The 24,014-nt window shown below is 47.4% G+C and overlaps 2 protein-coding genes across 2 annotated transcripts in view; one reads left to right on the forward strand and one right to left on the reverse strand.

Moving 5' to 3' along the window:
• Positions 1 to 2,748: 2,748 nt before the first annotated feature.
• On the forward strand, positions 2,749 to 9,774 carry tmem106c (transmembrane protein 106C). Its single transcript, XM_049016971.1, has 8 exons — positions 2,749 to 2,923; positions 3,375 to 3,657; positions 6,682 to 6,745; positions 6,855 to 7,014; positions 7,104 to 7,244; positions 8,013 to 8,062; positions 8,535 to 8,588; positions 8,760 to 9,774. The coding sequence occupies exons 2-8, from the start codon at positions 3,444 to 3,446 to the stop codon at positions 8,878 to 8,880; spliced, it is 804 nt and encodes a 267-aa protein (XP_048872928.1). The 5' UTR covers positions 2,749 to 2,923; positions 3,375 to 3,443; the 3' UTR covers positions 8,881 to 9,774.
• Positions 9,775 to 11,864: 2,090 nt separating this feature from the next.
• Positions 11,865 to 24,014, reverse strand: part of tns2a (tensin 2a) — a 34,178-nt gene continuing 22,028 nt past the window's right edge. Inside the window, exons 4-28 of the mRNA XM_049016949.1 lie at positions 23,855 to 23,893; positions 23,718 to 23,759; positions 23,477 to 23,526; positions 22,766 to 22,949; positions 22,551 to 22,601; positions 22,228 to 22,350; positions 21,968 to 22,032; positions 21,773 to 21,856; positions 21,552 to 21,664; positions 20,988 to 21,048; positions 20,781 to 20,856; positions 20,565 to 20,694; positions 20,388 to 20,453; positions 19,731 to 19,847; positions 18,240 to 19,622; positions 17,881 to 18,049; positions 16,788 to 17,716; positions 16,167 to 16,298; positions 15,978 to 16,070; positions 15,734 to 15,811; positions 15,404 to 15,481; positions 15,141 to 15,309; positions 14,797 to 14,865; positions 13,820 to 13,849; positions 11,865 to 13,435 (exon numbers count right to left, since the gene is read on the reverse strand). Coding sequence (XP_048872906.1) covers positions 13,294 to 13,435; positions 13,820 to 13,849; positions 14,797 to 14,865; positions 15,141 to 15,309; positions 15,404 to 15,481; positions 15,734 to 15,811; positions 15,978 to 16,070; positions 16,167 to 16,298; positions 16,788 to 17,716; positions 17,881 to 18,049; positions 18,240 to 19,622; positions 19,731 to 19,847; positions 20,388 to 20,453; positions 20,565 to 20,694; positions 20,781 to 20,856; positions 20,988 to 21,048; positions 21,552 to 21,664; positions 21,773 to 21,856; positions 21,968 to 22,032; positions 22,228 to 22,350; positions 22,551 to 22,601; positions 22,766 to 22,949; positions 23,477 to 23,526; positions 23,718 to 23,759; positions 23,855 to 23,893 — 4,473 coding nt within the window. The 3' untranslated portion in view covers positions 11,865 to 13,293. The remainder of the gene's footprint in view (positions 13,436 to 13,819; positions 13,850 to 14,796; positions 14,866 to 15,140; positions 15,310 to 15,403; positions 15,482 to 15,733; positions 15,812 to 15,977; positions 16,071 to 16,166; positions 16,299 to 16,787; positions 17,717 to 17,880; positions 18,050 to 18,239; positions 19,623 to 19,730; positions 19,848 to 20,387; positions 20,454 to 20,564; positions 20,695 to 20,780; positions 20,857 to 20,987; positions 21,049 to 21,551; positions 21,665 to 21,772; positions 21,857 to 21,967; positions 22,033 to 22,227; positions 22,351 to 22,550; positions 22,602 to 22,765; positions 22,950 to 23,476; positions 23,527 to 23,717; positions 23,760 to 23,854; positions 23,894 to 24,014) is intronic.

A 24,014-nucleotide genomic window follows, 5' to 3' on the forward strand; every position in this document is an offset into this window, starting at 1 on the left:
GGCTGGGGTCCCTCCCACCCTGCCCCCTGGCTCGCCCTCCTTCGCCTGTGCTGGGGCTCGGTTGGCGTCTGTGGGTCCTGGCCCTCCGGGTCGGCTGTCGCCTGCGGGTCCCCTCTCCACAGCCTCGTCACCCTGTCTTGCTCTGGTGCCTCGGCAGTCGCCTGCGGGTTCTCCCGCTCCGGCGCGTTGGAGAACGTCGTCGCCTGCTGCGGTTCCCCCCCTCTCCTTGCCCTCGCCAGGGTCCCCTCCAGCTCCCTCGTCCCCTTCCCTGGGTCTCCCTCCACCTCCCTCTTCGGCCTCTCCCTCAGTCCCTCGCCCTGCCTCCTCTGCCGCTCCAAGGTCCCCTCCAGCTGCGGCCCCTCCGGCCGCTGCCCGACGTCCACTGGGAAAGTGTGCCTTTGGGGGGGGGGGGTTCTGTCACGCCCAGCTCGGATGATCCTTGTGTGTGCCACGCCCCCCTGATTATCCACGTGTGCTTCCCATTGATGTTAGTTATCGTCCGATGTTTCCTGCTCCCCGTATATTATTAAATCCCCGTTTTCCCCGTACCTTGCCTGCTTCCTTGCCTGCCTGCCTGTCCATGCGCCTTACCTGCAATCCATGATCATAACATCAAGTCTGTGGAAAATGAAAGATCAATATAATCGCCAGATTTAATAATGAATTTTGGTACTTTGAGACCCGTTATAAATGGTGAATGAACCAAACCCTCATCCTCCACTACAGAAAAAGGATGACCCCAAAAGCGGAGCCAGAAAACTTAACATGGGCAGAAAATCAGGCAGGCCAATCCCATAACAATTAGTAATTATATCTTTGTGGAGACTCTGCATTAATTTCTATGGAGAGAACTCTAATCCCAACATGACAACCCCTACCCAGCCCTAACTATAGCCATAAGTAAACAAACAAAATAGATTTTTGGCATCGAAAAATGGTCCCCACAATGTCGAAAAACTGGTTATTATATATATAACACACACACAGATATAAAATCAGTTTGACCCGTGGCATTACCAAGATGAATGGACCAAAGAAAAATGTATTTGCTTCACAACAGATCATTTCCTCTAATTACTCTAACCATGCACCAACATACAACATATGGACAGAAGTATTGGGTACACCTCTTAATCACTGAATTCAGGTATTTTATTTAGACGCAGTACCAAAGGTGTATAAAATCAAGCACCCAGCTATGCAGTCAAATTTACAAATACTTGTGTAAGAATGTGTGATACTGTAGTAGGATTCCAGCTTCATGGCTAAAAACATGGTTTGGTGAGTTTGGTGTGGAAGACCTTGACTGGCCTGAAAAGAGCCCTGACCTCAACCCCATCAAACACCTTTAAGATGAACTAGGTTATGGCCAGCCAAACAACATAAATGTGCACATGTTAACATGATTAAGAATATTTCATATAGTTTATAATTGGCAAGACTCGAGCACGTACCATTTTTACACTTCATTAGTACTAACTTAGCAATTAGCAAACAATTCCTCAGTCACACTTCCTGTTATGGCTGAGCGTGCACCTGACGTCAGTGGCTGAGCGTGCACATGGCTGACAGTGCATATTCTGCAGCCAGACCTTTTTGACTTATTGCGCTTTCGTCGGCCCATTTCTATGCAGATGAGCGTGGGGAATTTGAATATGTTCTCAACATTTAGAGTCTACATTTAACATTTATATTTAACATTTATACTTAACATTTATATTTGCATTTACATTTAAGTTTTACATTTAATATTTAGATATGTTTACATTTAATATTTATATTTACATTTAACATTCAGATATGAGTTAACATTTAAGATTTATATTTAACATTTATATTTACATTAACTTCCCCCATGTCGTCGTGGGGTTTCCTCCGGGTTTCCCCCCACAGTCCAAAGACATGCTGAGGCTAATTGGAATTGCTAAATTGCCCGTAGGTGTGCATGCTGTGAGTGTGCCCTGTGATGGGCTGCCCCCCCGTCCTGGGTTGTTCCTTGCCTCGTGCCCATTGCTTCCGGGATAGGCTCCGGACCCCCGCGACCCAGTAGGATAAGCGGTTTGGAAAATGGATATATGGATGGATGGATGGATGGATATAGAATGGAGTGTCACAAAAATTAATGTTATGCAAAATAATAATAATAATAATTATCATCGTCATCAGAATGATAAATAGTTGATGGACGGATGATATAGAACTGCGCAAGAATCGTGAGACTGCAGACGATCTCGAAAAAAAAATCGTGATTCTTGTTACACTCGAGTAGTGTACACTGTAGTGCGCTGAATGCAATAATATTTTTTGATGGGCGAGTAACGGTGGTCGAACAGAATATACAGTATTTAGCACAGCAATGTGGTGAAGCGAAAACTTAAGTTCCAACAGCTTAAAATACACACGGTTTAAATTCGGAAAAAGTACTTAAGTGCAGTAACGAAGTATCCGTATTTTACTATACACAAATTACTCTATCACTTAAATTGCAGTACGATTAGTATGACGAAAAACTTGAACTACATTGTACAACGTTGCTAAAGAATATCTGAAAACATTTGAATTTTCATTTCCCTATTTCACTTTCACGTAGGTTTGCCTGGAAAACTACATGTAGTTGATTTCAATCAAATTATAACAATTATAAAAAGTGCGAAGAATTTCTGCTCTCAAAGACAGTCCCTTATCACCACTGCGAGCAGTCATTACGGGTCGGTCGGCATTCGTGTGATTGTACCACGTGGCCAGGGACCCGGAAGTGACCGATATAAGTGACCGATTTAAGTGGCGTCAGAAGTGCGATGTTGGCGAAACAAAGTGTGGAAGTGAAAGCCGGGCTGATTTCTGCGTATGCGAGTCTAAGTGTGTCCAGGAGCCTGTGCGGACTGTTGGGCGGTAACTGGAGACGTTTAGAAATACCAAGCAGGTCTGGATTATATCTAATCACATTGAATTGTTATATACTTATTAATACGTTTCGCAGGGTGTAACTAGCCCCTGAGCTAAAGGAAATGGTTCGTGCCGGAAGGTTTTTGGCTATACTTTAAATATATTTTTAGAAACTGCAATAGAGATGTGATTTCGAATGTTTTTCTAGAAATTAGCTAGCACTGTTTTAATCAAAACTTAATGCACAAATCCTGTATGTGACAGCACGGATCACGAGTAAACAACTTTTGACTTTACTTGTTTGATAGTTTTTTTTGTGAATAGACATCGCATTAATAGACATTGTTTGTGTTGATTCTCTAATATAGCTTTTGAACAGCAAGCTCGAGTAGTGTTTTGTTATTTCTCAGCGATGCCGTGTTTTGTTCAAGCGTTGATGTGCTGACCATGTGTTTTTTTTCCCCCCCTTTTACTGTTTTCACTCCTAGCTGCGTACCGACGTGTCGCCTTGTCACTGCCTGTCTGCCGGGGGCTACCTGCCATCAACCCGCCGGCCCATGGGTGCACAGTGGTCCCTAAGTACCAGCACCCTGTTGCCTCTTCCCGACAGCAGGAAGAGAGGGCAGCAGGAGGGCGAGTGGGAGGATGACAATGACTCTCTGGATGATCGGCATAGGCAGGAGGACATTGCCCAGTTCCCCTATGTTGAATTCACTGGCCGGGACAGCATCACCTGCCCTACGTGTCAGGGCACTGGACGGATCCCCTCAAGTAAGTCTGCCCTGGGGAATTAAGTGGCAGTCTGCTCTGTCCTTTGTATATTCTCTGATGTAATATTATCCTTAAGGTATTTTTTAACAGTGACGGGTTAAACCTGAGAACTTCGGTCATTTGTCCTACAGATGGCAATTTTTGAAATTTTCAAAAGTTTCAGTACATTTTAAAATAATCAGTGTCTTGGGATGCTGGCCGTGAGCAGCCTGCTGGTAAAAACCTAAACAGCAGCGACGGCAAAAGTGGGCAAACAAAACATTACTGGAGATTTTGCAGGTCACAACGGTCGAACTGTCAAAAATGTGTATAACCTAATTTTGATCATTTTCACTGTTTGTTGTAGATAGAACTGCAATTAGGATGATAACTTCTTTCTAAAGTTAATCAAGAGTGCAAATTTTAAAAATGTTTCAGTATTAATTTCTCCTGTGTTTGGCTTCTAGACCTTTCTTGCAGTATTATTTGGTTCTTCTCTTAATTTTTAGAAATTCTTTGAGTTTGGCCCTTTTTCTACTAGTAGCACTGGTGGTCTTTGCTGAAAATTTTAGGAGCACCAGAACAAAATTTAGGCATACAATTTAAATTGACATTCAATGCAAGAAACTTTTTTTTTTTCCCCCACCTTCACTGTATTTATTTCCCTGGGCGCCGCTATGGGTGGCAGCCCTTCGCAGACAACTTACTCTATGAAAAAGAGCAAGTTGTGGGAGGCGTAAAGACAATTTCCCTACAGGGATCAATAAAGTATCGATTATTATTATTATTTCCGATAAATGTTTTGGTAATAACTTACAGGAATGACATTGCTTTATTATAAAGGAAAAAGTTACATCGCAAAGTAGTGCTTAAGAGGGGAAAAAATCATTAAGTTAAATGATGTTTTTTAAAACAAGCACCAAATGCAAAATTTACAAGGATAAACAAAAGGTATATGGCCGACCGCAATACCGTCAGTGCTTCTGTCCCTGCATAGATTGTGCTTCAGTCTCTTGTTGAGCTTTACCAGCATTTCATAACGTACTTCCCCACCGACATTCCGGAGCTTGGTTCCTGGTTCCAAGTTCCTGAGTCGTCTTGAAGGAGAACTGTAGCTCCTGGCTCCTTTCGTGTGTCTCTTTCCCCCGCTGCACAGCAAGAACTGGAACATTGTGAGATGCGAAAAGCTCATAGGTTAAACTCCACATGCAATTTTATATAAAACTACACTGCAACCTCAAAAAATGGATTATGAGAAAGTTGTTTTATTGGTCATATTAGTTACTGGGTGGATCGATCACGATCATAATTATTATTTAAACAACCCACAATGTGTATATTTCATTATTAAATCCGTTCAACAGATCAATGTTTAATATTCCACAGAAATAAAAACGTTATTCGGCTAATAGATTGCGAAATATGGAGACGCAAGCAAAAATGATTCCTTAATGTATTAAGTATAATTGAGGTATAAAAATAATTCAGTTTGTTCAGTTTTTGCTCCACCAGTTCTGTCTCCTTTTTTTTCCCTGCACTTCTGCATAACCTCCAAGTTGGTGTTTGTAGTCAACCAATCAGCAAGCTATTTCTGTAAGCTGCACCCAAGTAGTACCTCCTGCAGTGGGAACCTGACAGATGTTCCAGGAAAAAGTTTCTGTGGTGGGAAAGTGCATTACATACACAGACGCACCAATTCCCCATTCAGAGTGTTTCACGTGGTATATGGTTAAAAAAATAAATGACGGGCATATTTGTTGCACTGGTGCGGTTAGAGTTCAGTCACACTGTCTCTAAAAATGGTTGCAAAATGCGAGTAAGTGGTCGCAGTCTGTAGCTCTGTATAGTATATTCTGTCAATTAAAACCTATTTGGTATATTTGCATGCCAAGTACATGTCGAGTGTTTATAGAAATGATCATTTGTCCAGGTTTTTGTTTGTGTATATTGAGCTGGTCATTGGAATTATTATTACTAATAATCAAACCAATGGAAAAACACATTTTCAGGCAAGAGTTTTAAATAAGTTTTAATTCAAAACTGATTTTGTGTGTGTGTGTGTGTGTGTGTGTGTGTGTGTATATATATATATTACACACACACTACATAATGTTGAGACAAGGAAGAATCCCTAATATTACAAACCTTTGTGAATTTTGTTTCCTATGATTAAACAAAGATGTTTTGCCGCAACTTGCTTATGATTAAAAGTGAAGCCAGCAGACTAGCGCAGTCCTTGCGATGTGAGGTGCATATGCATGAAAGGCCATGTCAATATCAGCATAGTACCTCATGCAAGACTGGTGCAGTGGCGCAGCAGGTGGGGCTGTCACTGCGCACTGCTCTGTTCTCACCCCGTGTGGACGTGGCTTTTCTGCAGAGTCTCCAGTTTCCTTCCACTGTCCAGAAGTATGTAACTGAAATGAACGGGGGAGCCTTAATTGATCGTGTGACTGACTGTGCACCCTGCGATATTTTGTTGGTTCCTGCCTCGCACCAATTGCATTTTATTGTATCATTTAATTATGTTATAATGTATATAAATGATTACTTAATGGATCATCAGATTAATTGGTGGATTACTCAATTATTGATATAATCAGTAGTGACAGCCTTAATTATCTAATTTTTCAATATGTTTCTAACTAAATCTAATAAAATCTTTGAAACTACACCTACCGTACATGTACCTCACTATAGCTATACTGAAATTACACTAACTACTAACCCGTCTAATCAATACTATTGAATTTCAGTTGTTAATAATCGCCAAGCTACTCGGTCAATCCAGCAACACCACAAACAGCCAACACACCCAATTTTCCCAGCTTGTTCCCCCGGCCCCATCATTTGGAGATATGACACACCGGTCACATAGCTGATGTGAAGTCTTGAGTGTTGGGTGATGAAATTACCATCTTTTTGTCCTACTTGCCAGCAGTTGAATGGTAGCTGAAGCTCTTCTGTGCAGAATATGATCTTGTCTTAGTGTGCAGCTTATTGCTATGCTTCTGGTTCCTTGATAAGGTATCATCTCTTCTCTAGGACAGGTGAATGAATTGGTGGCTTTGATTCCCTACTCTGACCAGAGGCTGCAGCCCCAGAGAACGTAAGCGAAACCCGGACGTCTGTCTTTGCTGACCTCTCACTATCTCCGGGGTAATTAAAGATTACGATGTTGCTTTGGGAATGATGACGTAAGGGCCGTGTCTCTGCAGGAAGCAGTATGTGGTCCTGTCCGTGGTGCTCTGTCTGCTGGCTTCCTCGCTGGTGGCGTTCTTCCTCTTCCCGCGCTCCGTGCTCGTGGTGGATGATGGGATACGGGTGGTGACCGTGCACTTCGACCGCAACAACAGCAGAGTGCTTATCAATATGACGGTAGGTTGCTCGAGATGGCTTTTTTTTTTTTTTTTGCTGTCCCCCTTGTTTACGAACCTCACCTAACCCATCCCCCAACCTTTCCCCAGAGCACATTGAACTTCACCAACTCCAACTTCTTCACGGTGCTGGTGGACAGCGTTAACTGCCAGGTGCTCTACATGAAGTCGGTCATAGGCATTCAGCAGCTGGACAATGTCATCCATATTCAGCCCCTCAGCCAAAGACAGGTGAGGAAGGTGTTCTGCTTAAGGGTGAATTTCAGAGCCCTCCACGATTGGGCCATTCCATGTCAAATCTTTCGAACCTCATAGTCACGGATTTTAACGAAACTTGGCATGCTGATTGGCATGAATGAATAGAATGGAGATGGTCCATGAGGATGTAAAAAGTTCAGTCTCAACTCCTCAGTGCTGGGCGTAGTTTCTTCTTCACAACACAACCCAGCCACCAATTATCATCATATGCAGCCCCAACATAACCATTGATGCTTGCACTTAGATTCCCTAAGTGTGCGTTTACACTGGACCGATTTGCACTCCTCACTCACCTTTGATGAATGCAGGGCATTTATTAGCCATATTTACTAGCCATGTGGACCTTTTCAGTAGTATGGCAAGTACAGGTGTCTGCAATGACATTTAAGAAGCTTCCATTAAATTTCATTGTAGCATATTTGTAACCTCAATTAATGTTACTTACACCTGTGCTTGTTATACTATTTCATGTCAGTTTGGCTGCCATTAAAAATACCCGTTAGTGATATGAAACCATGTGATGCTACCTTATATTATATACTAAATCAGCTGCCAAGTTTCGTTAAAATCCATGTTGATGAGGTCCGAAAGTTTGATGATTTGACATGGAATGAGCCCATTTGAGGTTGCAGCATCGTGTGCCTCTTGCAGGCCTTTTTCATATTGAACTGCGGTGTGGATGACTTTTTACATGAGTGATTGTGAAGTAAACTGTGTATTGTAATCTGAAATACCTTTCAGGTAAACTTCACTGTCAGTCTGGTGATCAGCGGAAGCCTCTCCTATGTTTAGTAAGTGCTGCCTTTTGATATTTTATTGTCCCTTCCAGATTTTGAAGATTGTTTATTAATACAGGCCAGTGTTTTCCAATCTGCTCCTCTGTGAGCCACAGTCCGGTCGAGATTTTTGCTCCCTGTAGATTATCTGGCAGGAAGCTTGGAGGGAGCAAAACGTGGACTGGCTTTTCGTTCCTGAGGACCGGTTTGGGAAACACTGATAGTCCATGACCTTATTTTGTTTTTTTTTTGTAAAAATAATATTTAAAAGAAAGTTTCATTGGTAAAATTGTATGGAAGCATGTGCAATATACGCATCACACCTGAATATTTTTCTCTGCACATTTTGTGTGTATCAGGAATTTTGCACGCCTGAATTTTTTTTTTATGTTAATATTCTGGAATATGCATTGAATGCGGGTGAAGGAGCAATTCCTGATAAGTTGGCCCTCCTGATCCTGAGCCTGGATCTCGTTTGCCTTCCCAGTGCCTTCTGTACCATGGCCAGCATCAAGGTCCATAACATCGTGGTGTTAATACAGTAAGTTCTCGTTTCTGCCACCTGCAGGATATGTGAACCCTGTGTTGGTCTCTGAAGTCCACGCGATGCGTCTCGCCTTCCCCCGGCGTTCATCCCTGGCCCATCTATGCCGCTTTGATCTCTTTCCTGTGAATTCTCCCACTTCTCATTTGCCTGTCCCCCTTTTTGTAGGACCTCAGTGAAGACCTCCTATATGGTACGCACCGCCCAGAACACCATGGAGGCCTACCACTACATTGACTGTGGCTCTAACTCCACCGTTCACCAGCCTTCCGTGTCCTGGGGTCATTGATGTGCTGCCCCCACAGCCGACTCCCACGAGGAGCCGGACCACAAACTGGGAGAGTGACGTCCGTCCTCATCCTGTCTCACCTCTTTATGGTCTCAAAGCTTCGATTTGCAGTTTGACAGGTACCAGTGACATAGATCTGCTGTAGATATAGATCTCCTCTTTGGTTACTACTGTAGCAGTGGTTGCTACCCTGTAATCTTTTTATTATCTGGATAATGGCTTCCAAAAATCTCGTCCATAGATGACTCTTCTGTAGCACTCGCACAATTTGAGCTTGTCAGTATCGATTTTTGGGATGTTGCAGTGGGGGTGAGGTCTGTTTCGCTCCTTTTTTGATCAGGGTGGCAACACTGCATAGAGTTGAGTGAAACTCCTGTAGCAGGTCAAGCCTGTGTGATGATCTCACACATAATGTCTAACATACTATAACAACACATAATGTTTGGATTGTCTTGCAATGCTTGTCTGCTTGTTAGGTCAGTCCTCTTCACAGCATAGCTGTTGCATCTCATTTACATTATGGGGCACTTACGGTTTATCAAAAGGGGGGGGGGGGGATATTTATTTATTCACTGCTGATTTGTGTTCAGTCTCAGGGAAATTGACGGTAACATCAGATTTCTACCCATGATCAAAATGCTTATTTTGAGGGAGGCATTTATCACCATTAATACTGTCTTGCAGTGAAAACCTGATTTCCATTCTTTACCTAGATTTGAAAATTAATTGAAATTTTGCTTCTGTCTACGCATGACATATTCCTATTCCTGATAATCTGCTTTGGGTTCCCCTTTTGAAAAAGTGCTTATATAAAGTTGTAATTGATCGAATTGAATCAGCTCATATGTCTGGGTTTTCAAGCATGCAGTGTTGACTTTTTTTTTTTTTTTTCTTGGCATATTTTCAAAGTTCCATGAACTCTGCAAAATACAGAACTGGCAGTGAATTAACTTGCACAGTGATGTACAAGTTCTGTGCATGAACTCTTCCAGCAGACTTAATGCTTGTACCAGTCAGCTTTCTCATAAGGACTGTCCCATGTTGTACCTTGAAATGTATATCTGTAGCAGCCCTCCGTAGCCCATTCACAGCTTTGGCACAGTAAGTCTGGCCACTTCCCACCTTTATAGTCGTGGTTTTACCCAATTTGGGGAAGGAATGTATTGCAGGAACGGCACGGAAACCAAAGAACCTCGGTAACTCCAAGCAGTTGAGTCTCCATCCTTGGTGTGTTCCAGATGTGTGTTCTGGCTCGTTAATAGTGCAGAACACACAAGACAGATGTGTCTTGTGCGTTGTCTTGCCCAAAAAAAAAGTGTGGTGTTGATCCCGTGATCAGTATGTAATGGGGAGAGCTGTTTGTGGAGAAGCAGATTCCTCAGGAGGGTGAGAATGATGTTACTTTTTTTTACTTGTGTAACAAAATGGAAGGATGATTACAGAACGGTGTGCTAGATTAGATGTTAGTTGGGTTGTCTGATTTGATTGCACATGGTTTTTCCATCATAGCTGGCTTGACATGGAAGTTGTGCATTGGAATGGACAATTTTTCTCCCTCATGGCCTCCAGCTGTTTCCTTGGGTTTCATTTGCTTTGTTTGGAAAGGATGCACTTAATTTTTTGCTGACTTAAACTGACTTTTTATGCTGTGTATATACTGGTTTAGCCAACATGATCCTGTTGGGTGAAAACCTGGCCTTGGCATTTAAAGGTCCAGGTTTAAATGGGTTAAAGTTCCGTCTTTCTGAGATCAGGGGTCACCGGTGAAGCTGCTGAAAGGTTGAGGTCCTCTGTCAGACCCGCATGACGGGCTCCCGCTTTCTCTACCTTGCTCTCTGTTTAACATGGCAGGCTGCTTTGGCTGGGACTCCGGAGCCTGAATTTGTTGTTTTTTAATTTTTTTTTACTGCTACTCCTTTGCTTGGAAAAGGCCTGTTTCCATTTCTCATTCTGACATGCAGTGAATTCCACATTAAGTGGGTTTATTTCCAATTAATAAAGTTCTTTTTTTTTAAAAAAAAAAAAACTGTTGTGCAGGGGTTTGTCATTCATACATGCAAGAGTTTCTGGAAAAATACAGCATGTTTAATATGTGAAAGCAAACATAGTCCCAGGGGGCTGGGTGACGCCGATTATATATTTAAATGTGAAGGAGCCTATGAACCTCTGGCAATGCTGTGACTCTGGGTATGTCTGTCACTTCACCTCTAGGCTTGAGGTCTTTGGGTGTGCGACATGGTGAAAACGTGCGTGGGTTTCTACTGGGTATGCCAGGCTCTTTCCCCGGGGTCTCTAAATTGTCCTTGCTGTGTTGTCCTCTGTGATGGACTCACATCTAATTCAGGGTGTTTCATGCTTTTTTCACATGTGCTGCCTGGGACAAACCCTAGGCTCACTATAAGCAAGTGAAATACATACATACATGCATACATACGAATACAGCTCTGGAAGAAATTGAGACAGAGAAAGTTCACTCATTTCTCAATTTATGGGTATGTATCTGTGAATAATATATTTGTTTTTGCAAACTGCTGCCTGGTTCTTCCTTGTTTCTCAATGAAGGGCTTCTTCTTGGCTTTATGGGACTTCAGTCCTGCTTCAAGGAGCCTGATTTGATCCTATACTAGCGGTGCACTTCACACCTGCACTTAATGTCTCCCATTCCTTTTGAAGGTCACTTGGTGTCATCCTACGATTTCATGAGAAATTTTCGGATAAGTTAACGGTCGTCTCTGCCATTAGAATGTCGCTTCCTCCCTTTACCTGCTGGTTTCTGGTTGTTCCCAGTGTCTCCTGCTTCACATTATTCTTGTGTACTGAAGTCTTAACTTTGAGCCTGGAAGCAGCCTGCCTCACAGCGTAGCCTTCTGACATCAGATCCACAATTAAACCAGGATTTAAAAATGCAGATTTGTTTAAAAATAGAGTGGTCTCTTAATTTTTTCCAGAACTGTGTTGTGATATGTATAATGGAAAAGACATAATGCATGTAAATAAGGAATTGTTTATTTCAGATACAACATTTATATTCTTTATTTAATGCATACATTGCCGTTTTAAAAAATAGCATATAATATAAATTCATTTCTTTTTATAAATGTTTCCTTTTTTTTATTTCTTACATACTCAAGCTGTATTTAGAAAATATATTACTACATACAAAGGTCAATAAGAAAGATAAAACAGACCACAATATATTAAAGCTGTTACACATTTTTCATAATCTGTCTTATAAAAACACTAAACAACAAAACATCCCATTTATGCAAAACACATGGAAGCTTGTAACAAAATGACCAATAAAAGGTTTGTAATCGAAAAACACGAGCGCTCTTTAAGCAGCTTTGGTTAGGGCCTTTGGCAGGTTTCTCCTGTGTCTTTCTCTAGTTTTGACTAAAGTTCAGTTTGCAAATGCCTACGCCATGATGGCAGTGGGGAAATCAATTACCTGCGATCTGCATGTGACATTACTACAATATCAAGTGTGATTGGCTACTGCATGCAGACACATGCAGCTGATTGGACAGCAGCCATGAACTGGCATTTGACAGAACGCTCGCCACCCGAAGCTGGGCTCTCGCCCTCTACCTCTGGACAGACACCGAGAGTAAGCCGCAGAGGGTTTGGAAAAGACTGAGCCATCACGCATCTCCCAGGGCACATCGCCGAAATGGCTTTGAGCAACCACTAGTCCTTTTGGGAGCTCCCTGGTGATGTAATGGGTCCCTTAAGCACCCCCCGTGTCCCCATCACGTCCCCTACGATACCAGAAATACACTCACATACATTCACAGCTACCTTCTGTAACAGTCATCTACTTCTTGACGTCATTCTCAGAAACGCTTGGCCTGGATCCTAAATCTGTCATACGCTGGATTTGTTTGTTTACCTCCAGAAATAATAGCATAATCATTCTGTTAATTACTTACAGGACATCACTAAACCCATGCCGTGTTCTCCTGTTATCACTCTAAAAATAACACCCGGTAAGAGTTAATCAACAACTGACTCGCATGGCAGATAATGCTGATAAGTGTGTCGAAAGACAGTGCTGATATCAGCTATGGTTCTCTCCCTAGTCACACAGCCTCAGTCTCATTCTCACTCCCTCAAACCAGAAGAGGAAAGCACATAAAAAATATCTATCCTCTTCCTAAAGTAAATTTATTGCTTGGTACGTGATTATTACCTAGTTTCACTTTGATATAAAACATGAAAGAAAAAATATGTGAATACAAAGGAAGACAAACAGTGAATAAATAGTGAATAAATTTGCCTGATGATATCCTATAAGGACACTGACAAGGATTATGGCAAAGGAGAAAAAAAACGAGAGAAGCAATAAAAATGGTACATCTCTCGAAGGGGATTTCCTGAGCCAGTGTACCACCCCCCACCCCCCCCTCCAGGCCACTATCTGCGTTGTGATCCCAGCATGACCTTGTTGATGAAGTTGACGATGGCGACGGCGGGCTGTTCGGGGTCTAGCTCCGCAAACAGGTGGCACACGTTCTCTGACACGCTTCCCTGCTTTTTCGCAACAAAGCCAAATACCCTGCAAGAGGGAGGATAAGAGGCAAGGAAGTAAGAGGAGGGAAGGTAGACCGGGGTGGGAGAACTGAGAACCACAGTGGGGCGTGCAAATAATCAGTAAGACCACTCTGAGTGGCACCTAAATCAGCGGAATGGTGACCAGGCCATGTTGAAAGAATGAGGAGAGTCTGGCTCCTGCTAAACTCAGAAGATGTGTCACAAAAGAGCTGGGGTATGTGAGGCAGAGGTGGGAGGAGCATGTCATTCTAGCCAAAACGCAAAGCATGCTGGTTAGCAGGCAGCTGCCTCTGGGTGCACACTCACGCTTGGCCATTATGCAGAAGAGGCCACACAAGCACAGCACAGTGCACACAAAGACAGACAGGATAAGCCAGCGAGCACTTACTTGGATGTTGTGCTGTCAGAGTTAGTCCACCTAAAGCACGAGAAGACAAAGACGTCCTCAGAACCACGCACACACACACGGATGGGAACTCAGACATCACGCTACAGCCCATGATAGAGGCATGCAGCCGCACTCAAAAGCCACTATCAGACAACAATGCTTGCACAACACCATCCAATCAGGGTTAACATTGCACCCACTGACATGACACCATCCAATCAGGGTTTGCATTACACCCACTGACAACACCATCCAATCAGGGTTTGCATTACACCCACTGACAACACCATCCAATCAGGGTTCATGTTGTACCCATTGACACAACACCATCCAATCAGGCACCACAGAACAAAGAGTCATACAAAGCTATCCAATCAGGGCTCATGCCAGCCACTGCATGATATGCCATTAGATGTAAACAGTCAATAAAAGCAATGAGTTAATGCAGTAAGATCCTTTCATTAGTTGGGTAAAAAACTTTTGATTTTGAATCTCTTGCTACAATTTTCTACCCAAAAGGTGAGGAATCCATAACACGACTAGACTACATAAGCGGCACTGACCATGTTAGCATTCTGCTGGCACATGCTAACTTGAATACGTGATGCTTGGACAGAATCTGCATGCATACTCTGCCTGTCGTGGCCTAGTTGGTGTGGTCCTGCAGATAAAGCTGCTACATTTCACACTGACTGGGTGCAGCACAGGCTATGACTCTTCAAATTATAACCTAAATCAGCATTTTAGTAGATGGAAAAATAGGGAAGTCCAGAGGAAGCTGAAATGCTTGATTGGCAACATTTATGTCCGTGACACCACCTAGAATAGATGTGTCCAAACAAAGAGGCCGCTGTGTGTGTGTGTGTGTGTGTGTGTGTGTGTGTGTGTGTGTGTGTGTGTGTGTGTGTGTGTGTGTGTGTGTGCGTGCCTAGGGCACGTGGGGGTCTCTGGGACGCGAGTTTTGCTCCAGTGCCCACCTCCTGTCCTGGGGGTCCACACTGCTGTAGGTCACGCTATTGACAGGATAGTGTCTCCTGAAAAACACTCTGTAAAGAGAGAGAGAGAGAGAGAGAGAGCTAGCATTACCTGAGAGGTCTCTGAGTGCTTAGAGCACCTGTGTTATTCACATGTTGTAAGGACTGGGGGTGCTGAGGGTAAGACACTGCGTTAAACTGAGGCTGGCACTGGCACTGCCACTGCATTAAATCACTGTATAGTACCATTAAAGTTTCCAGTGTTTGGACCTCATCTCCTCTGTGACATTAAGCACCCTTACAGCATGCACTATGTGACATTAACATGCTGGAGCCGGCAGCCGCACCTGCGCTGGTTGTCTGTGAGGGTGATGCCCTGGGAAGACACCTTGAAGTGCACTACGGTGGCAGAGGGCCGTGGATCCTGGGACATGGTGGCCCCGGTGGCTTTAGCGATGGCCTGGGGCCCCGTCAGCGACTCTGTCTCCACGGAGTTCAGGTAGAGCACGTTGCAGGCTGGGGGTGCGATGGACAAGCGCACGGTGACGTTCACTGCGGCCTACGGCTGCATGCCCAGTACAGCACTGCCCAGTAGGGCGGTAGCTCTCACCTGCTCCCTGTTTCAGCAGATCAGCTGCTGTGCTCATGTTGCTGGTCGTCTGCACCTCCTGGATTTCACCGACAAGCTCTGCAGCACCGAGACACACACCCATTATGCCTACAGGCTCTTGCAGGTGTTACAAGTTAACTAAACAAAATACAAGTTTTGGCATTTTTAGTTTTTTGATTACAATTGCCGATATTAATAAAACTGAGCTTCCCCATGTGGGGACAGAAAAAATGGTCCCCACGACGTCAAAGTAACAGGAGCTCCACACATCTTGCAGTGTACACATTTGGCGTGTGGGTCATGCAGTGGTTTGAGGATGCAGTGGATCACCTTTCTCAGGGATGCGCAGGGTGCAGGGCAGCGACATGGGGGTGATGGAGTGCTGATACACCAGGGCCGATAGGCTCCCTGCGACACACACACACACACACACACACACACACACATCAGGGACACTGCTAGGAGTCTGTACATCTACCGGAGAGAAGCTACAGAGCCACGTCTAACTGTGGCCTCACAAACTCGCCGAGGAGGAACAGCACAGTTAATGCAATCTCCGTCAGACAGATCTCACCGAAGTAAGGCTCGTTCTGGCAGCCCTTGATCTTCACCCCCCGGGAACCGGTCTCAATCAGGAAATGCCTGACCAGCTGCTCCAGAGGGTCACCTGCCAATGACAGGGACAGTCACATGACAAGATCAGCGTGCGATGGAGAAGCATTCCAGAGACATCCCTGCCTGGCATTACACAGCTACAGCGTACCTTTGCTGCCATGGTTGCTGGTGTTGGGGGGTGGGGTGGCCACCTTCAGCGCCAGACCGTAGGCTCCCTGGAAGGAGTTGCTGTCGCGGACGAGGAAGGAACCAGGTTCCCTTTCCTTCAGCACGGCAATTGCTACCCAGACAGGAATGAAAGAAGAGGAGGAATGAAATCACTGTTCACTTCCAGTTCAAGATAACGCCTGAAATTCAACCGGTTATATAATAGGCAGCAAATAAAAATAAAAGCTGAAGAACTACATAGTTCAGAACACCAGGGAGAGAGATGAGGTAGGTCTCCAAAACTCTAATATTCTTTACTCTTTAATACTCTTATTTTTCTATTGGAAAAACTCTAATACTAACAATGACAATCTTAACCCCTACCCAGCCCTAAACTTAAATATAAGTAACCAAACAAGTTACAAGACATAAAAAAAAATTTTGATTTCAGTCACAGATTTTTTATAAATTTGAGTTTCCCCTTGTGGGGACTGAAAAATTTTCAAAATAATATGTTTTTATCACATTGTGAGGATATTTGACCCCACGATATAATATATAAATAATCCACGCACACGTGATCTGCCTGGGCCCCGTCTTTGGGCTGCTTTGTGTGTGTTACCTTGGTCCCTGGAGATGCCGGGCTTATACCAGAATCGGGAGCTGTCCTGGACAAACTTGACGCTCACGCGATTCTCTGCTTCACTGGTGGACACGGGCAGCCCGTCAGCTACTCCTGCAGGGGGCGCCACCTCCCCAACTGATGGAGAGAAGGTGACATGGTGTGGGGCCCCCGAAGTGGGAGGCTGGACCCCAGAGGTACTGCAGGGGGGCCTCAGGGTGGAGAACCTGCTGTCGGACGAGGCTGGCAGGGCGGAGAGCCGGCGCTTCTCGGGTAGCGGGGGCTGGGCCGGGCCGGAGCCCGGGAGAATGGTGTAGCCCGTGTAAGGCACAGCCGGGATGCAGACTGGGTAGTAGCTGTTAGACAGGGGGAAGGTGGGCGTACACTGGCCTTCTGGAGGCGGGGAAGAGGAGCAGGACTGCAGGTGCCCAGCGGCGTCGGCACCCAGCATGAGTTTCCGGCTCATGGTGGCAAAACCAGGCACAGGAGGTTCGCTGGAGGGGGGGCGCTGAGGGGACGAGGGAGCCGAGCTTTGGCTGGAACCGGGCCTGGGGGAGCCTGAGGGAGGACTGGGGCCCGATGGGCTAGGCTGGGCTGCCTGGTAGTGCTGTGTTGGTGAACTTGGTGGATGGATGGAACCTGGAGAGCTCTGGAGAGTAGCCTGGACAGCAGGGGGAGGCACTGTGGTCTGGCTGGGGGAGCTACAGGGAGGAGCGACGCTGGGCTCAGCAGGCGGCTGGGGCTCCACGGGAGGGGCGGTCGTGGGCCGCTGCTCCAGGCTTGTGTTGCTGGATGGTGGGCTTTGCTGCGGCCCCTCAGGAGGGCCAGGGGATACTTGAGGGGGAGCCACTGTCCCATGTTGGCATTGGGACGGCACAGGAGTGGCACTGTCCTCTGTCACACACAGATCTGTCTCCCTGAGGTTGGGGCTACAACAGTTAAAGCAGAGAGGAGAAGCACTGAGGATGACAGACTCCTTACCTCTGCACACTATGAACGGGGGCTTAACCACCCATAGTATACATACTAGTTACATACAGTATGAGTTCATTTTGTCAGAAATATTGATAAGGGACAAAAAAGGCATATGTACCTCTGCTGTATGCACAAAGGACTGCTTGTGTGGACAGGGGTAGGTGCCTCAGAGAGGTCAGAGGTCATGGAGCAAACAGCTGGCGGCTCTCGGTGCGGTCGCCTCAGGGAACCCTGAGAAATGTGGTCCCGCCAGACCAGGCCATCCACCATGCCTCCTGGGGCCTCCACTGCAGAGAAACGAGAGGTGGAGCTTGAGAAGCTTGGCGTCCCCAGTGCTATTTCTACATACAAGCACATTCCTGTGGTGAAAATCCATCCATGGATAAGGGACAGTGGGCAGGTGACAGATAAAAACATGTATGTGTGAATGGCCTCCCATCTCAGGTACAATTAAAGGTTGCATGCTGGTGAACTGACCTGTCTGCCTTTCTGGGGGGCCGTTGGGGGAAGTGGTGCTGTGGGAGCAGGTGGAGATGCTCGCTGTGGGCGGGGGCAACGGCGAGGTGGACTCTGACTGGTAGCCGGAAGCGTAGCCCCGGCTCTCGGAGGGGGACGGCTGGTAGGGAGAGCAGGGGCAGGCCTGGCGGGGGGTCTGATACCCACTGCTGCTGCTGCTGTACTTCAGCTCTGGGTGGGTGTGGCCATGGCCATGGGGGTGGCCATGGGAGCGAGAGGACTCGGGGTAGGCGGGGTGGCCTGAAGGCAACGGGTCGAAGGTGAAAGCTTGCAGGTCGTGGCCTTGGGGCGAGTGCCGAGGGCCGTAAGGGGGCATGGCAGACCTGCGGTGCCAGTATTCGGCCTCTCTGTCACGCTCCCACTGGATCTCTGCCTCCCGGTCCCAGTGCAGTGGCACCTCCCGGGCCCGCCTCAACCCCGCCTCTCTGTGCAGCCCCACCTCCCTGTGCAGCTCTGCCTCCCGCCCCCAGGGCAGTGTGTGGAAGGCGCTGACGCCGGCCGCAGACTCGTCCCTACGGCAGCAGCAGTCCCGGCATGGGCATCCTGGGGAAGGCACGGGGTCCAGCATGAGCAGCTCACGGTAGGGACTGGCAGCCCCTGGGGGGTATGGCCCAAAGTCATCACCCCGGCATAGCAGCCGGCCAGGAGGAGGGAGGGTGTGGCTATGGGGGGGCAGGTCCTGCACCGGGTAGGGGCACAGGTGCCGGGCAAGGCCCTCGGGGAATGGCCGGTGCAGATAGTGTGGGGGACCTGGCGGGCGCTCCCACAGCAGGTCAGGAGGGGGCAGCACTTGATGAGAATGGCTGTTGTGGTGCTGGTACACCTCCAACAGAGGTGGGGCCATTCCAGCCAGGGAAGAGGAGCCAGGGTGGGACGGATGCCCATTGGACATGCTGGTGCGCTCCAGGCAGCAGCCATTGGCTAAAGGCAGGGGCCTCTGACAGCTGGGTTCAGGGCAGCGCTGGGAGCGGTAGCCCACGCGGCAGGAGCAGGAGCGGCCCAGCCGCATGGGCGCCACCGTTGCTGGGGGGGTATCTCCGTCGTCCAAGATGGCAGTCTCCCGCTCCCGCTCCCGGCCACTCTCAATGCCCCCCAGCAGGCGGTCGAGCTCCTCACGCTCCTGCCGTGTGGGGGGAGGGGCCCGTGCCAGCTCGTCCAGATGCTCCGTAGGGGCGGTCGAGCGGCCGGAGTCAGAGCTGAGGGACAGCAGCTGGCTGTGCTTCTCCTCGCTAATGCCCAGGGGGCTCCCGTTGGTGGAGGTCAGTGAGCCTGAGCCTGGGCCCCTGCGCTTCTTCACCTGGGCATAAAGGCTGCCGTCCAGGGGTCCACGAGTGTGCCCGATGTCTGAAAGGCAGGGGGGGATTTGGGGGTCACCGGCTGGAAGGACCCTGAGGCTATGGTAATGAGAGCTGAGCCCTGAAGCAGCCCGGCTTGCCGCGCGGAACCGTGTACCTTCTAGGCTGTCCTGGTGGTGCTGGTTCAGGTTCTCGTACGAGTCCCAGCGGACCACAGGGTCATTCGTGTTGTAGTCCACAGTGACCGCAGGGTCATTTCGCTGGTATTCTCGGCCTGCCAGGCACACAGACACACACATGCAGAATGAGTTCCACTGGTCCTCGGGGGACTGGGGAGGGACCCACTACCGTCAAAAACTGACAATGAAAAGATTGATCAAGCATCTTCTGCAGTTACCTCGCATAGTTTGGAAAAGATCTGACAAATCGTTTGAGTTATCATGTTGTCATGATCAAGTGTCTGAAGCTGCCCCTCTCTTTGCTGTCATTATGTGATGCTGCTTCAGATGCTGCTTTGATCAGCATCAATTTGTCATGCATACAAAGCTGCTGCACAGTTTGAAAAAGATCCATCACATACTTTATGAGTTAACGGGCTAAAGGGGTTAAGTGTCACAAACAGTGCTCTTCTTTGCTATCACTAAGCGACGCTGCTTCAATTTTGGGGCGATCTGTTTCAAAATTTGATCAGTTCCACGTTGTCCGCCAGACAATGTGTCTGCGAAGTTTGAAAAAGATCTATCAAATTACTTTTTGAGCCCAAAACCATATGTATTACCCGTCTGGGGACTACAATGAAGTAGCAGAACTGCACCTTTGATCTTCTCAGGTCCAGAGGAGAACACAAACTCCACGGTAGCATCAGGGGGAAATCTGTCATCTTTAGAGAGAAGATGCAAGTAAGCTTTTCCACAAGGGAGGTGCAACTAGAACAATTTCATTTCATTGGGAAAGTCTTTGTTTTTATTGTCCCCCCCACCCCCACTGGTACCAGTGCAGGCTTTGTCCAGCTCCCCCTTGCCAAACCACAGCTGAGCTCCATGGATGGTGCAGGTGTGGAACTGCAGCCGGAAAACAGTTTCCCTCTCGGCTCCGTGGGAATGACGGTGGTAGCACTTCACCTGGAGGAGGGGGGCAAACAAAGAACAGGATGAGGGGGGTCCACAAGGGCCTGCTAGTGACATTCAGGATGGGCGCTCCCGCTCACCATAATGTCGCCTTTCAGCAGCAGTGCCGGCTCGATGGTCACGCACAGCCTCCGACCTCCAGAACCCTGTAGGTCGCTGCAGACAGTGAGCATACGCATGCCGTTACACCTCGGTTCAGCCAGTGTGGGCTGGTTTAACACACAGCCACCATAAGGGGGGAATCGATAAGAGGCACGGGGGCGGGGCAGGGTTTGTACTGTGCTTACTAGATCCCTGAGGTGTAGACCAGCTGCATGGACTGATAGATCTTGAGGAAGGGGAAGTAACCTGAATGGGTGAGCAAAAAAGAGGAAGAGAGAGAGAGAGGAGAGATGGAGTGAGACGGAGCTATGAGGGACAGGAATGTGCTGACGGTTCCTCTCCTCCTCACTTGGTTCTGATTAAAGATAACAAAGGGGAGGCTGTGACACAAAGTCCAACTATTCATGGAAGGGGCACGTGTCAGGCACAAACAGAGGGTGTTTCTCAATATGCATACTTGACCGTCCATCTCCCATTACCGGGAAGCAGAAGCCCAGTTCCAATTCTGAAGTACAGAACTACAGAGGACGGGAAAAATGCCAGGATGCTGTTGTTGTCCCGCCCCAAATATCAAGGATACATCTTTTGCACCCTCACCGAATGAGACCAATCCCATGATTCACTGCGTATCCAAGTTTGTTCTTGGAAGGCAAGCTAGCAAGACCAGTCCTGCCAAGACCTTGGTATTGAGAAATACCCAGAGACTCAGAGACACACATGCAGCATACAGAGATGCCACGGGGCTGTACCTCCTCCAGCCTGGAAGTTGGGCAAGGTGGGGATAAGGACCTGGTGCAGGAACAGAGGGCTGCTGTTCATCTTAATGGCCCCAGACAGAAGTCCCCCAAAGTAGTAGATATACCTAGAGACAGTAGACAGAAGGGAAAACAGTGAGGCGGGAGAACGAGACCAGGGGTCAGTCTGCAGGTTCAGCTACACTGAATACACTGAAGGATCTGGGTGCTGATACCTATTCTGGGATGGCTGCAGCGAGGGTGACACCTTGTCCTCACAGAACTTCCTCATGGCCAGTGTGCTTAATGCTTGGTCAGCTCTGAGCAGATGACAAACACACAGCGAGGCGTGAGCAGTATGCCTGCAGGGGACACCCAACAGCATTGGCAAAGTGACCGTCATTGGCGGGGGTTGGGGGGGGGGGGGTTACCCGGCAGAGATCTTGCTGTAGTGCATGTAAGCCGCGATGATCACACCCGTCTTGCCCTTGTTCCCCTGAGAAAGAGGAGATGGATTTACGTCTCCATCGGTCACGGTGAAAGCTGGAGACGCCAATGGTGTATTTACAGACATGGTTGTCTGACTGCAGCTTTAAAAACACCTGTGGAGCCTGATGCTGATACAAATGTGGCAGAACGGTCTAACAAAAAAGGCCAACAGTCATCCCCGCGAGACCCGCTGGGCCCTGACCTTGCAGTGCAGGACAACCACATGCTGGGGGTCGGAGGTCAGCCAGGTCTCCATGGCTTTGCACATAGCACAGATTTTGTCCAAGGGAGGGGCATGAAGGTCAGGCCAGCCAAAATCATGGACCTGGATGATCACATAGGGGAAGATTAGCCCAATGACACTTGAGATATTTGTATATTCCCTGATGTATTCCACCATGTGACACTGAGAATGAGACACACACAGACAGGTGATATACAGATGATGAATGAGTATGGCAAACTACAAAAAGACAGCGGGACACAAGCAAGGGGGAAGACGAGCTCATGGGAAGGAATGCACACCTTCGGATTGAGCCGCGTGATGTCGTGCCGTCGCTCGGACAAGTTGAGGAGCTGGTGGGGGGAGAGGGAAACAGTAAAAATCATTGGATCACTGGACAACTAAGGTGACCAAGACAACGAAGACATTCCACCTTCACAGCTCTACACGGAACTGCTTTGTGTCACTGCAGCCCAATACCAGGCTTGCTACTTCTGGAGACCAAACGAAAACTGACCAGAAACTTGTCCTGATGCTTGGACTTCAGCATGGCAGCCACCTCCTTCAGGTTGGCCCGGTACCGCTGTTCCTCCAGCAGAGGGGGAAAGAACACTGAGATGATCCTCTCAGTGATGTAGGTCAGGTCGAAGTCGTAGTGCCTCTCCATGACGCGATCCATCACACGGTCCACGCTGAAGCTCCTACAGCGCAGGCCAAGGGAGATAAGGCTGTCAGGGTCCACGGCCCACCAGCAAGGAATGGGCCCCCACTTCTCCTGTCCCACCATGCCTTTACCCAGCTGAGGTGAATTATGTAGCCCAGGCACCAGGGTTAAATGGTGTCAGATGGGTGAACTTCTGAAGGAAGCGATGCAATAACATGCTTCATTATCTAGGCTGTGGGTCTTAAGGAATGTGGATCCCTTAGATCTGACACAGAGCTAAGCCTGAGATAACAAACTCCTGCTACAGAAGATGGTTTAGGGGGAAATCGGAATCAGAGAGAAGATCATGTCCATCAGAGAGAGGGGTTTCCTCACCACTCCACCCAGGGGCGGACAGACAACATGGAATGATGTCAACAGAGCGCGAGGCACTCAGAACCGTGACCTAAATTTAAGTAAATTTTCGGCAATGAAAAACTCAATACTTTCAAACTTCATTCCAAATGAGGAGGGTGAATAACCAGTAGAGGGTGATGCTGAGACAGAAGAGAAGAAAGTCACTACCTGGGAAGGGTACTTCGCTGTTTGGTGTAGGTCAGAGACTTTGTAGAGCCCTATGGGCAAAGGCAGGAGTAATGGTTCATTAGTTTAGACACCTGACCACAGAACTATATGCAGGCACTAAGTGATTATTTACTGAAAGGTTATGAACAGTGTCACATTTAGGAATCTGGGATGATGGGCATTTGGCCGGCTGGTCTTGTAATAAAAAAGAGAGAACAGAGATGGGGGGGGGGCAGCTCACCAGGTGCTGGATGTGCCTGGAAGGAGCGGTTCCTCTCCTCTGCTGCAGGTGACAAAGGGGGATAAACTGCTTGCCAGGGTGACTCTAACTTAGCAGAAAACCAACATGGAGGCAACAAGGATGCGAGTGATACTCACCAGGTCAGAGGTGGGAGCAGGGATGCAGGAGGAGGTCACCTAGAACAGAAACAAAACACGACTTCAAATTTTTTAGAGTGTGAAATCCTGCATTTGCCCCCCCGTCAGTACCTTCCGAAAGCACGAGACTCTGATGTCACCTGCCCCTTGCACATTGTGT

This window comes from Brienomyrus brachyistius, chromosome 6, assembly GCF_023856365.1.
Source record: "Brienomyrus brachyistius isolate T26 chromosome 6, BBRACH_0.4, whole genome shotgun sequence".
NCBI classification, from domain to species: domain Eukaryota; kingdom Metazoa; phylum Chordata; class Actinopteri; order Osteoglossiformes; family Mormyridae; genus Brienomyrus; species Brienomyrus brachyistius.

What these genes read in the sequence shown, in the direction of transcription:
- tmem106c (XM_049016971.1), top strand. Translation starts at nt 3,444, where the DNA reads ATGGGTGCACAGTGGTCCCTAAGTACCAGCACCCTGTTGCCTCTTCCC. An exon ending in GGAAGCCTCTCCTATGTTTA is followed by an intron (nt 8,063 to 8,534) that starts GTAAGTGCTGCC and finishes TTGCCTTCCCAG; the next exon opens with TGCCTTCTGTACCATGGCCA. An exon ending in AACATCGTGGTGTTAATACA is followed by an intron (nt 8,589 to 8,759) that starts GTAAGTTCTCGT and finishes CCCTTTTTGTAG; the next exon opens with GACCTCAGTGAAGACCTCCT.